The sequence below is a fragment of the Entelurus aequoreus genome, linkage group LG26, assembly GCF_033978785.1.
Source record: "Entelurus aequoreus isolate RoL-2023_Sb linkage group LG26, RoL_Eaeq_v1.1, whole genome shotgun sequence".
In the NCBI taxonomy this organism is placed as follows: Eukaryota; Metazoa; Chordata; class Actinopteri; order Syngnathiformes; family Syngnathidae; genus Entelurus; species Entelurus aequoreus.
Window position 1 is genome coordinate 26118770 of NC_084756.1, and position 15000 is coordinate 26133769.

At 34.6% G+C, this 15000-nt stretch overlaps 1 protein-coding gene and 1 long non-coding RNA gene across 7 annotated transcripts in view; one reads left to right on the top strand and one right to left on the bottom strand.

Moving 5' to 3' along the window:
- Positions 1–15000, top strand: part of LOC133643358 (uncharacterized) — an 86816-nt gene that overhangs the window by 56626 nt on the left and 15190 nt on the right. The gene's annotated exons all lie outside the window — the stretch shown is intronic.
- LOC133643351 (proto-oncogene tyrosine-protein kinase Src) overlaps positions 1–15000 on the bottom strand; it is an 85423-nt gene that overhangs the window by 8003 nt on the left and 62420 nt on the right. For all 6 annotated transcript variants that reach the window (XM_062037844.1, XM_062037846.1, XM_062037845.1 and 3 more), the window contains 3 exons: positions 7792–7941; positions 7569–7724; positions 7302–7481 (listed from right to left, as the gene is read on the bottom strand). In XM_062037844.1, coding sequence (XP_061893828.1) covers positions 7302–7481; positions 7569–7724; positions 7792–7941 — 486 coding nt within the window. The remainder of the gene's footprint in view (positions 1–7301; positions 7482–7568; positions 7725–7791; positions 7942–15000) is intronic.

Here is a 15000-nt window from a genome sequence, read left to right on the forward strand (position 1 = left end):
TATATATATATATATATATATATATATATATGCATATATATAATATCAAAAAATTGTTTTAATAAAATAAAAAAATTAAAATTATATATATTTTATTTTATTTAATTTTGTATTTATTTTATTATATTATATATATATACACACATACTGTATATATATATATATATATATATATATATATATATATATATATGCATATATATAATATTAAACTTTTTTTAAAAAATAAAATTAAAAAAAAATATATATATATATTTTATTTGTTTATTTAATTTAATTTTGTATTTATTTTTTATATTATATATATACACACAAATACTGTATATATATATATATATATACATATATAAATATATTATATATTATAAATATCAAAGAGAAAGTTAAAATAAGTAAAATGTGGAAAGACATTTAAAAAATATGAAAACAAGAATAGAGGCACACAAAGAGTTTATGTAAAAAGTGTTTTAAAAATTATTTGAAAAAAATTGTTTAAAAAATGGAAATACAAAATAGAACATTACATACAACAAATAAAACATTTGTATGCTCGTACAACACTTAAAACCTTTAGCATATCCGCATGTGGAATTAAATGATGGAATGGATTAAGCAAAGAAATGAAACAAAGCAGCAATATGATTCAGTTTAAGAGACTGTTCAAACTACAAGTGTTCATAAAGTACACAGAACAATAACACAACACCCTATAAATAATATACCATAGTAAGTAAACAAATATTAAACACATATATAATCTTTATCTCCAAAAAAATAAAGTGTTCAAGATGTTCATCATAATTCTTGTTCTGTGTACTTTGTGAACACTTGTAGTTTGAACAGTCTCTTAAACGGAATCATATTGCTGCTTTGTTTCATTTCTTTGCTTAATCCATTCCATCATTTAATTCCACATACAGATATGCTAAAGGTTTTAAGTGTTGTACCAGCATACTTTATCTGGTGTATGTAATATTTGTTTTCTTACTACGGTATATTATTTATTTATTTACTGTTCTGTTACAGAGAACAAAGAAAATGGGATAAAATTGCTATGGTATGAAAAGGGTTAGGATTAAATAAACTCAGCTTCTTCCTACTCCTTTTCGGACGTGCTGTAATGAAACAACCGGAAATATGTGATGCATTACATCAGGGGTCACCAACGCGGTGCCCGCGGGCACCAGGTAGCCCGTAAGGGCCAGGGGCCGTACTTATCAAGCTTCTTAGAATGACTCCTAAGAAGTCTGCTAAGAGTTGACTTAAGAGTAAATAAATTCTTGGCTGAAAGCTGCACTTAAAAGTTAGTTATCAAGCGTCTTACTCACACTTTCAGCGAAGTGTAGGACTGAATCTTAAGTGTCACACTCAGAGCTGAATTACGACATTACTATGTGCCGTAAACGCAATTTTAGGTGACGTCATTTCTGTGTCCATAGAAATGACCAATCACGGAATGGAATCCGTTGTCTAAGAATAAAGAAATATCTTGGAAATATTTAAGTGGACAATGGGAGTGTATATTTTGACAATAAACTACAAAATAATACAAAACAAACTAGTCCCCGCCGGCACTCACGCTACCGCTCCCTCTCTTCTCTCGCCCACACACTCACTGACGTCACTCACCTCACGGCCACACACATACGCTACTGTCATAACATTTTCTTTCCAATTCATTAATTAGGCAACTAATTTGAAACTGGTGTGGGTGGCTCTATATATACTAGCCCACTGCAGACACATGCAGAAATCAACAAGGAATCGAAAAGTATTAAATCTGTGACAAAAATAATATCCGCTCTGTCTAAACGATACCGTTTGATCAGCTGCTCGTCATCAAAAAAAAACAAAAACATTGTTCCGTTCCCTGAACGTTCGCGCACGTCTCTCTCGCCTCAGTGCCATCCCCTGCTGGCAACTCCTAACCACTTAAGACACCTCTGAAGGTCTCTTAAATATCGTGGAGAGTAGGAGTGATTCTTAGACTTAAGAACGTTGATAAAAAGCTTTTATTCTTAAGTTTGAGAGTAGGACTAAATTTCGCAAATTCTCAGGACTTAAGTGTAAAATGGCACTCTAAGAAGCTTGATAAGTACGGCCCCAGATGAGTAGCCCGCTGGCCTGTTCTAAAAATAGCTCAAATAGCAGCACTTACCAGTGAGCTGCCTCGATTTTTAAAATTGTATTTATTTACTAGCAAGCTGGTCTCGCTTTGCCCGACATTTTTAATTCTAAGAGAGACAAAACTCAAATAGAATTTGAAAATACAAGAAAATATTTTAAAGACTTGGTCTTTACTTGTTCAAATAAATTCATACATTTTTTTACTTTGCTTCTTATAACTTTCAGAAAGACAATTTTACAGAAAAATACAACCTTAAAAATGATTTTAGGATTTTTAAACACATATACCTTTTTACCTTTTAAATTCCTTCCTCTTCTTTCCTGACAATTTAAATCAATGTTCAAGTAAATGTATTTTTTTTATTGTAAAGAATAATAAATACATTTTAATTTAATTCTTCATTTTAGCTTCTGTTTTTTCGACGAAGAATATTTGTGAAATATTTCTTCAAACTTATTATGATTAAAATTCAAAAAAAATATTCTGGCAAATCTAGAAAATCTGTAGAATCAAATTTAAATCTTATTTCAAAGTCTTTTGAATTTCTTTTAAAATTTTCGTTCCGGAAAATCTAGAAGAAATAATGATTTGTCTTTGTTAGAAATATAGCTTGGTCCAATTTGTTATATATTCTAACAAAGTGCAGATTGGATTTTAACCTATTTAAAACATGTCATCAAAATTCTAAAATTAATCTTAATCAGGAAAAATGACTAATGATGTTCCATAAATTATTTTTTAAATTTTTTCAAAAAGATTCGTATTAGCTAGTTTTTCTCTTCTTTTTTTCGGTTGAATTTTGAATTTTAAAGAGTCGAAATTGAAGATAAACTATGTTTCAAAATTTAATTGTCATTTTTTTCGTGTTTTCTCCTCTTTTAAACCGTTCAATTAAGTGTAAATATCATTCATTATTAATAATAACATAGAGTTAAAGGTAAATTGAGCAAATTGGCTATTTCTGGCAATTTATTTAAGTGTGTATCAAACTGGTAGCCCTTCGCATTAATCACTACCCAAGAAGTAGCTCTTGCTTTCAAAAAGGTTGGTGACTCCTGCTTTACATTGTAACGTATGCATGTTCCACATAAACTGAAACTGAACTGAACATGAGTAGTGTCATACTCTGTGTAGAATATTATGGGATGTGAGCACCCTTTGAGAAAAAAAAGAGGAACAGTTCTATCAGCAGGAAGTGCTGCCACGCAAACCCCGGAATAAAATGTTGAAAATCAAGACTACATTTCCTGCAATTGGGTGCAATTCTACACTGTTTTACCTTTACATACTGTATATTTTCACCACTTTTGTCTTTTTGACACTTATATGTTCCATGTAATGTAGCACAGAATGTTTACTAGATCATTTACTAACATTATTATCATGTCAAAGGAGGCAGAAATCGTTTTCCATTTCACACCTTAATCCCCCTCAGGTAATAAATATACTTCCCGTGTTGTGATTATTAGTCAAAAATATACCTTCTGGCTGGCTACTAATAACACAGGTGTGTCCAAACTTTTCCACTGAAAAATCAAGGTATGCAGGGGGCTAGTTTGATATTTTTCATTTTCAAAAGTTTTTTTTTTTTTTTTTACTTTTAGGGCTCCCCTCGAGTTTGGTCCTGGGGACCTGGAAGGGTCTCAGTCATAACAATGTAAAAAAGAAGTCAAATATTGTGATTATTTTATCTTTCAACGCTTACATCTCAACTTCAGGTCTATTTGTCAATACTAAGTAAAACATTTGTTCATGTTGTATGCCATTTTTGTCAAAGAAAACCTTGTTTTTTAATGACAAAAGCACAAAATTTACAACATTTTTTTCCCCAAAATGTGTCCAAGTACAATATTTGATTGGAGCTTTAAGTAGGTCAATAAATCATAACCCTATTGATTAATGAATTATTTTTTTTTGGAGCAATGAGAGTTTTTAAAGAAAAAACCCCGCTAAAATTATTGTTAAAAAGAAGTCATAAATGTATTTTTGTTTTATTTTTTTACTTTCAACATTTCCATCCATCCATTTTCTACCGCTTGTCCCTTTTGAGGTCGCGGGGGTGCTGGAGCCTATCAACAGTTAAGTCTCTAAATCAACTTCAGATCTGTCTATTGCGGGGGTCAGCAACCCGCGGCTCTTTAACGCCGCCCTGGTGACTCCCTAGACCTCGTGCAGAGTTGTGTGAAAATGGAAAAAGATGAAGAAAAAATTTATTTTTGTTTTAATATAGAAGAACAAACATGACACAAACCTTCCTCCCACTGTTTGTATCATACATGCTTCACTGATGAGAGTATTTGGGAAAACTCTGTTTTGTCCTATTTTCAGCGATCCTTGAACTCACCAGAGTTTGTTCACATGTACAACTTTCTCCGATGCTGCCACAGAAAGACATGTTCTATGCCACTCCTTTGTCTCATTTTGTCCACCAAAAGTTCTATGCTGTGCGTGAATGCACAAAGGTGAGCTTTGTTGGTTTTATTGATTTGCTGGAGGGCTGATCAGGCATATTTGGTCAATCCATGACTTCAAGCTAATTGATGCTAACATGCTATGTGGGCTAGCTGTATGTACATGTTGCATCATTATGCCTCGTTTGTAGGTTTATTTGAGCTCATTTAATTTCCTTTACTTATGTCTAGGGCTGCAACAAATAATTGATTAAATCGATTAAAATCGATTATTAAAATGGTTGCCGATTAATTTAGTCATCAATTCTTTGGATCGATGCTATGTGCATGCGCAGAGTTTTTTTTTTTTTTTTACTAAACCTTTATTTATAAACTGCAACAATTACAAACAGCTGAGAAACAATAATCAAAATAAGTATGGTGCCAGTATGCTGTTTTTTTCCAATAAAATACTGGATAGGATAGAAATGTAGTTTGTCTCTTTTATCCGATTATTAATCCATCAATCGAAGTAATAATCGACAGATTAATCGATTATCAAATTCATCGTTAGTTGCAGCCCTACTTATGTCCTCTGTGTATTTAATTGATGTATGTAATATTGGCTAGATTCCTGTGTTGTTTGTGTGCCATGTTGTTCCAGACTACAGTAAACGTTACCCAGCTTGCAAAGATTTTCTTAAACTTGGACCCACATCTATACCTTTGGCCATTCTAAGCCAGTAATTTCCAGAAGTGATCTCATCCTGTGAGAAGCCTCCATTTTACTAATGTTTTCCAATGTTTGAGCAAAAATGTGTAGAATAAAAAATTCTGTCAACGAAGATTTGCGTCAGCATTTGATAGTAGGCTAATATAGCTATTGTATACACTTACATCACGTGTTGCCTTCATTATAACACTTATATAACACTTATATAAGGCTTTTCATTTTTGCGGCTCCAGACAGATTTTTTTTTTTGCATTTTTGGTCCAATATGGCTCTTTCAACATTTTGGGTTGCCGACTCCTGGTCTATTGTAAGTTTTTATTATTTTATGTTTTTTGTTGTTTGTTTTAATAGTATTTTTAGAATGTGTTGCGGGCCGCTAAACTACGCTGCGGACCGCAAATGGACCCCGGGTCGCAGAGTGGATACTCCTGCTTTAGAACTTCCACTGGTTGGGAACTAACCCTGTTGGGATTGTAATCATCTAAATGTGATTAGCAGCAAAGTGGACAACGTCGTGGCTCGGTGAGCGAACAGAGGCGATAAAAAGTAAGCTAGCTAGATGGTTAGCTAATTACCGTATTTTTCGGAGTATAAGTCGCTCCGGAGTATAAGTCGCACCGGCCGAAAATGCATAATAAAGAAGGAAGAAAACATATATAAGTCGTACTGGAGTATAAGTCGCATTTTTTGGTGAAATGTATTTGCTAAAAGCCAACACCAAGAATAGACATTTGAAAGGCAATTTAAAATGTCTAAAGAATAGTGAACAACAGGCTGAATAAGTGTACGTTATATGAGGCATAAATAACCAACTGCTATGTTAACGTAACATATTATGGTAAGAGTCATTCAAATAACTATAACATATAGAACATGCTATACGTTTACCAAACAATCTGTCACTCCTAATCGCTAAATCCCATGAAATCTTATACGTCTAGTCTCTTACGTCAATGACATCAATAATATTAGTTGATATTTTACGCTAATGTGTTAATCATTTCACACATAAGTCGCTCCTGAGTATAAGTCGCACCCCCGCCCAAACTATGAAAAAAACTGCGACTTATAGTCCGAAAAATACGGTAAGCTAGCTAGATGGTTAGCTAACTAGTTAGCTTCAGTCCGCATCCTATTTTTATTGATATTTAATTTAAAAAAATGCGCAAATACAATTTTGACGCGGAAATGAATGTTTAAAAACGCGGATTTCAAGTGCATGTATATTTACATAAATAATCATTTAAAAAATATGGTATTTCAGAGAAGGATTAATTGAAAAAATAGGGCTGCGAATCTTTGGGTGTCCCACGATTCGATTCAATATCGATTTTTGGGGTCACGATTCGATTATAAGTCGATTTTTTTTCGATTCAACGCGATTCTCGATTCAAAAACGATATTTTTCCGATTGAAAAGGATTCTCTATTCATGGAATACATAGATTTCAGCAGGATCTACCCCAGTCTGCTGACATGCAAGCACAGTAGTAGATTTTTGTAAAAAGCTTTTATAATTGTAAAGGACAATGTTTTATCAACTGATTGCAATAATGTACATTTGTTTGAACTATTAAATGAAGCAAAAATATGACTTATTTTATCTTTGTGAAAATATTGGACACAGTGTGTTGTCAAGCTTATGAGATGCGATGCAAGTGTAAGCCACTGTCACACTATTGTTCTTTTTTTTATTTTTATAAATGTCTAATGATAATGTCAATGATTTAAATTGTAACGAATATTGATACTGTTGTTGATAATATTCATTTTCGTTTCACTACTTTTGGTTTGTTGTGTGTGGTGTTTGTGTCTCCTCTCAATTGCTCTGTTTATTGCACTTCTGAGTGTTGCTGGGTCGGGTTTTGGAATTGGACTGCATTGTTATGGTATTGCTGTGTATTGTTTTGTTGGATTGATTAAAAAAAAAAAAATAAGAAAAAAAATAATATAGATTTTTGAAAAATGAGAATCGATACTGAATTGTACAACGTGAGAATGGCGATTCGAATTCGAATCGATTCCCCCCACACCCCTAGTACAGTATATACCTTGGCTCATGTACTCGGTCACGATGTAGATGGGTTCCTCTGAGACTACGGCGTAGAGCTGCACCAGCTTCTCGTGCCTGAGCTTCTTCATGACCTGTGCTTCCTGCAGAAAGGCCTCAGGTGACATAGTGCCAGGCTTGAGGGTCTTGATGGCCACCCGCGTCGTACCGTTCCACGTACCTGACAGGGGGGGGGGGGAGACACACGCCCTTGAATGAACGAACGTCTAACGAGGTGGGTTTTTTACGCCGAGTCGGCAGTTCTTACCCATCCAGACTTCTCCAAAGCAGCCCTGGCCGAGTTTGAGGTCGAGACGGAGGGACTCTCGGGGGATCTCCCAGGCGTCCCTCGCCAGTCCCTGGGTTTGAGGCTTGGCCACGGGGCACACGTCAGTTAGAGCGTGGCACAGCCCGTCGGAGTGCTCTGGAAGAAAGCCGGCGTCAGTACGGAGAAGTAACACTGGCGAGCGCCAGCGTGGGGGAGTCCTCACTGCGGTAATGGAAGACGAGCTGCTGCAAGCTGGTGAACTGCGTGCGAGACGTGATGTAGAATCCGCCGCTGTCCAGCTTCCTGATCTTGTAATGTTTCACATTCAGGCCTTTGGTGTTGTCGTAGTCCAGCACTGACAGGCAGTAGGCTCCTATGGAAGGGAGGGGGGGGGGGGGGGGGGGGAGCGTATATAAGGACTGGAACAATAAAATGGAGTCGACAGGCGTGCGGGACAGCTGCTCTGTGGCGGTTCCTAACAGCTGTGGCGGGTAAAGCCACCCACTGGCCGCTTGTGTGTGCCATTTGTGGATGCACTTTACTATGTAGCTTAGGCCTGGTTCACACCAACGGCGCTTGCCGCGCTTTAAAGCGGCGAGCAAAGCGCCGTCATTTTTGTCCATTTTTCCACGAATATTCCGATCTCCGAAGTAATGCTACGCTTTGATACGCTCTGATACGAATTCTTTCCCGCTTTGTTACCGTTCCTCACGATTTGATGCCGCTTTGATACGCTTTAAATCACGCTTTGATACGTTTTATTACGCTTTATTGAATTCAATTACGCTTTGATGCGATTATTATTTTGTGAATTTGATGAATAAATTGCGTGCACACACATACTATAATAAAAAAGAGAAATATGGCAAAAAAATAAGAAAAAAATGAGGAAAAAAAAAGGAAATAAGAAAAAAATGTGAAAAACTCAGTATACTAAGTTTCCCCCACATTTTTTAGATTTATCTATTTATTTGATTTCTCTTTTTGTTTTATTATATACAAGATAAAACACATAATGTAATAAAAAAGAGAAATATGATAAACAAATAAGTAAAAAAAAAAGTGAAAACTCAGTATACTGTTTTCCACACATTTTTTATATTCTTTTATTTTTTCAATTTCTCTTTTTTTTCTGTTATATTATGTTTTATATCTTCATTTCTTTGTCATCTTAATAAATATCTATCTTTCATTTCTTATGCTAGTTGACAATAATAAAAGGCATTTCTTTTAAACGTAACATATTCTCTTTGTTATTAAGGAAGATGTTCTCAACATGTACAGCAAGCAACAAACTTGACCAAACAAAAAAGCACAAATAGTATCACTGTTCACCAATCAGGTTACATAATGTGGGCTTCATATGATACATTATGTTGTATGAGATGATACAAGAGAGTGGATCAACATTGTCCACAAAGTAGAAAGTTAAGAACCATTTTTGTTTACATTTTCATACAGAAAAATGATAGACAGTAATGTCAAACTGTAACATCAAACAGCAGAAGTGCAGAAACAATGATCATCGTATAAAAAAGGCAATGATGCAAAAGAGAATGGATTTGTAATCCTGTGTTGGTTTTACATCATGTTTCAATGTCACGAGTCAATATCACAGTCACTTCCTATTTGTAGTTGTAGACTGGGGTCCGCACTTTCAACCAAGATCTGTTAAGCTTTCCTACGCTTTGAGTCAAGCTTTGCTGAGCTTTGTCACGCTTTGATACGCTCTCGGCGCTTTATTCCATTCTTGACAGAGCGCCAATTTTTTTTAAACCGTCTAAAAAATTTTGGCGATCTTGCCGCATGTCCCGCTTCACTACAAGCTTTCCCACGATCCATTACGACCCTCACGCTTTAATCAAGCTTTGTTACGCTTTAACGCCGCTTTAAAGCGCCGTTGGTGTGAACCTAGCATTAGGGAATTTCTCTCAGTCTTTTGTTGGAAGCAGATCAGAATCATATCCATATTTAAGTGTTACTTCTTTCTAAACTCCTATAGTCATATAAAGAATAGCTAGTATTCTTCCTTCTTTTGAGTCTCATAGTAAGGTGTTGGCCTTCTAGATTGGATTGTGTCAGAGTAGAGATAACTCGGAGTAGTCTAAACAAAGGGAGTGGGGGCGAGGGACAGAGGGAAGATCACGGGACTTCCCGGGGGTTTGAGGGGAGACCGAGCTAGACCGATCTGGACCGGGCTGGGGAACGCTGGTGTGCTAGATTGGTCTCACGGTTGTCCTCTAAGCTTGGAGAATAAACCACAAAATACCAACTACTGCCTGTTGATTGAATATAAACATCAGCTTATTGCCACAAAAAGAATCTGGGAGAGACTAGCAATTTGAATTCCCCATTGGAGGAATGCTGGTCGACGCAAGTATTTATTGAGGCGATACGTGTCAAACTCAAGGCCCAGGCACGTCATTTAATGTGGCCCGAGAAAGCCTACTTCGTCTTTCTTGCTAAATGTTTTCATTGTTTCCATTTTGACAGAAAAAAGTGTATACATACAGGAAATTTCATATGTTTTAAACTTTGATATTATTTGGTCATTGCAACAAATATTCAATTGTTATTGGTGTGAATCTTTGGGCACCTCGCCACTCGATTCCGATTCTTGGGGTGAGGATTTAATTCATAATCGATACTCGATTCAAACTGATTTTTGCAATGTATTATTTGGTATAATAATAACAACACCTTAACGGTTACAAAGCCTCCTTTTGGTTGCTGATTTACACTACCGTTCATAAGTTTGGGGTCACCCAAACAATTTTGTGGAATAAAAGAACAAGAATAGACTGTCGAGTTTCAGATGAAAGTTCTGTTTTTCTGGCCATTTTGAGCGTTTAATTGACCCCACAAATGTGATGCTCCAGAAAGTCAATCTGCTCAAAGGAAGGTCCGTTTTGTAGCTTCTGTAACGAGCTAAAGTGTTTTCAGATGTGTGAACATGATTGCACAAGGGTTTTCTAATCATCAATTAGCCTTCTGAGCCAATGAGCAAACACATTGTACCATTAGAACACTGGAGTGATAGTTGCTGGAAATGGGCCTCTATACACCTATGTAGATATTGCACCAAAAAGCAGACATTTGCAGCTAGAATAGTCATTTACCACATTAGCAATGTATAGAGTGTATTTCTTTCAAGTTAAGACTAGTTTAAAGTTATCTTCATTGAAAAGTACAGTGCTTTTCCTTCAAAAAAATAAGGACATTTACATGTGACCCCAAACTTTTGAACGGTAGTGTATGTGTGAAATGATTAACACATTAGCGTAAAATATCCAATAATATTATTGATGTCATTGACGTAAGAGACTAGACGTATAAGATTTCATGGGATTTAGCGATTAGGAGTGACAGATTGTTTGGTAAACGTATAGCATGTTCTATATGTTATAGTTATTTGAATGACTCTTACCATAATATGTTACGTTAACATAGCAGTTGGTTATTTATGCCTCATATAACGTACACTTATTCAGCATGTTGTTCACTATTCTTTAGACATTTTAAATTGCCTTTCAAATGTCTATTCTTGGTGTTGGCTTTTATCAAATACATTTCACCAAAAAATGCGATTTATACTCCAGTGCGACTTATATATGTTTTTTTCCTTCTTTATTATGCATTTTCGGCCGGTGCGACTTATACTCCGGAGCGACTTATAGTCCGAAAATTACGGTAATAATAACACATTAACAAAACCGCTTACAAAACCTCCTTTTGGTTGCTGATTTATGACACATGTGCACTAAGTAAGCATAGAGATGGCCTAAAAAATGATAATTTATTTATTTTTATTAATTTGTCCCGAAAATTTTTTATAAATTCCATCCATCCATTTTTTACCGCTTGTCCCTTATTCGATTTTTTTAAATTACTAAAAAAAAAAATCGGGATTTGAATGTGATAAAAAAGCATTTTTTAACACCCCTTTTTATTACACATCGTAGGATAGCATGTAAAAATAACAATACATTTCATATGTTTTAAACTTTGATATTATCTGCTCATTGCAACAAATATTCAATTGTTATTGGTGTGAATCTTTGGGCACCTCGCCACTCGATTCCGATTCTTGGGGTGAGGATTTGATTCATAATCGATACTCGATTCAACACGATTCTCGATTCAAACTGATTTTTGCAATGTATTATTTGGTATAATAATAATAACACATTAACAAAACAGCTTACAGGATACAAAACCTCCTTTTGGTTGTTGATTTATGACACATACTGTACGTGCACTAAGTAAGCATAGAGATGGCCTAACAAATTATTATAAAAACATTTTTTTATTAATTCGTCCCAAAAAAATTAATAAATTCCATCTAGGGATGTCCGATAATGTCTTTTTGCCGATATCCGATATGCCGATATTGTCCAACTCTTTAATTACCGATACCGATATCAACCGATACCGATATCAACCGATATATACAGTCGTGGAATTAACACATTATTATGCCTAATTTGGACAACCAGGTATGGTGAAGATAAGGTACTTTTTAAAAAAATGAATCAAATAAAATAAGATAAATAAATTAAAAACATTTTCTTGAATAAAAAAGAAAGTACAACAATATAAAAACAGTTACATAGAAACTAGTAATGAATGAAAATTGTAAAATTAAGTGTTAAAGGTTAGTACTATTAGTGGAGCAGCAGCACGCACAATCATGTGTGCTTACGGACTGTATCCCTTGCAGACTGTATTGATATATATTGATATATAATGTAGGAAGCAGAATATTAATAACAGAAAGAAACAACCCTTTTGTGTGAATGAGTGTAAATGGGGGAGGGAGGTTTTTTGGGTTGGTGCACTAATTGTAAGTGTATCTTGTGTTTTTTATGTGGATTTAATAAAAAAACAACAACAAAAAAACGACACTGATAATAAAAAAACCGATACCGATAATTTCCGATATTACATTTTAACGCATTTATTGGCCGATAATATCGGCAGACCGATATTATCGGACATCTCTAATTCCATCCATCCATTTTTTACCGCTTGTCCCTTATTCGATTTTTTTAAATTACTAAAAAAAAACAGGATTCAAATGTGATCAAAAAAAACATTTTTTAGTACCTCTATTTATTATACATCGTAGGATAGCATGTAAAAATAACAATAAATTTCATATGTTTTAAACTTTGATATTATCTGCTCATTGCAACAAATATTCAATTGTTATTGGTGTGAATCTTTGGGCACCTCACCACTCGATTCCGATTCTTGGGGTGAGGATTTGATTCCTAATCGATACTCGATTCAACACGATTCTCGATTCAAACTGATTTTTGCAATGTATTATTTGGTATAATAATAATAACACTTTAACGGTTACAAAACCTCCTTTTGGTTGCTGATTTATGACACATACGTGCACTAAGTAAGCATAGAGATGGCCTAAAAAAGGTATTATTATTATTTTATTTTTTATTAATTCGTCCCGAAAATTTTTTATAAATTTGATTTTTGAAAATCACTAAAAAAAAAATCGGGATTGGACTGTGATAAAAGAAAACATTTTTAGCACCCCTATTTATTATACACCGTATGATAGCATGTAAAAATAACAATAAATACTTCAATATCTGCTTGTCACCTTGACTTACGATTTCAAATCAAGTTATCCATCAATTTGTACGTACAAAAATCAAATAACCAAATGCATAGGCAATTGTGCAATAATATAATTATACTTGTATATAAGTTGCTTAAGGAAAATCAGAAGTGTGAGCACTAGAACTGGGTGTAGAATGGACAAATGGGGCCAATTATTCTCCATGTGCTTTTATTTTTGTACTTGCCTTAATCCTTTTGTGTGTGTTTTACACTTCTCTCATCTTTTTTTAAAAGCCTAACCAGGCACGAGGGTTGCAAATTAGCCTGTGGCTAGAAGTCTTATGTACTTTGACATCAGTTACTTATGGGTAGCAATGTTTAATTGTACTGTCCCTGTCAAATAATTACATGAATGAATGAATATTCTTACATTCACTGTTACCAGCGGCCCTCTCAGGGTGGCCATGACTGCGATGTGGCCCTCCATGAAAACAAGTTTGACACCCCTGCTCTACGCCAACCAATTAAAGCAAGAATAAAATAGAATAGAATAGAATAGAATAGAAAGTACTTTATTGATCCCTGGGGGAAATTCAGCACCACAGTTCGCTCACAATAAACAATAAACACTTAGGTATTTTTTTACATGTGAATAATATAAATACAGTCTATTATACAGCATTATTCACATGTGAATAATATAAATACAGTCTATTATACAGCATTATTCACATGTGAATAATATAAATACAGTCTATTATACAGCATTATTCACATGTGAATAATATAAATACAGTCTATTATACAGCCTTATTCACATGTGAATAATATAAATACAGTCTATTATACAGCATTATTCACATGTGAATAATATAATCCGTCAGTCTACCCCAGGGCAGCTGTGGCTATGAAAGTAGCTTACCACCACCAGGTGTGAATGAATGATGGGTTTTTAACATGTAAAGCGACTTTGGGTACTTAGAAAAGCGCTATATAAATCTCAGGTATTATAAATACAGTCTATTATACAGCATTATTCACATGTGAATAATATAAATACAGTCTATTATACAGCATTATTCACATGTGAATAATATAAATACAGTCTATTATACAGCATTATTCACATGTGAATAATATAAATACAGTCTATTATACAGCATTATTCACATGTGAATAATATAAATACAGAAGGGTTTAACTGCTGTTAGTCTATGAGCAGAACTCATTTTCTACTAACAGAGGAAGGATGATGAAGATGCTTATCCAGCATTGTTCCGCCAACGCACACTTTTGGTTATTACAATGGCATTGCAGTCACTATTCAGCAATTTTTGGTGAATAATGCATCAATTTTGATGACAAAGTGCAAACTTACGCATGAGGTGGGTATTTGTGACTTCTATAAATTAGGTGCTCGGTTGTAGCCACATTAACACTTAATTTGGAATTTTGCACTTCATTCTCAATCCTTATATAAGAAAACAACACATATATATTTTTTTAATGCACTCTATCTCGTGAAATACAGCAAGTGCGAGGTGGCTAACAATGCAGCTTACAGGATTGCACGTACAAAGTCTTCTAAAAAACATCCACAAAAGCGCCAACAATACTCCATTTACATGTCGTGACCTGAATATTAACTAAGTATTATTAACATTGTTATTATAAGCGCTAACGCCAAAAATAGCCTCTGAGTTGGTGAATGCTAGTTCTAGATAATAATACATGCCTCTCACTTGTGGCCATAAAACGAGAAACTTAGACTCAGATTTTTAGCTGCGTGAGGATTATGATTAATTCTTCATCTAAACGGGAAGATATGACCAACCAATCAGTTGGC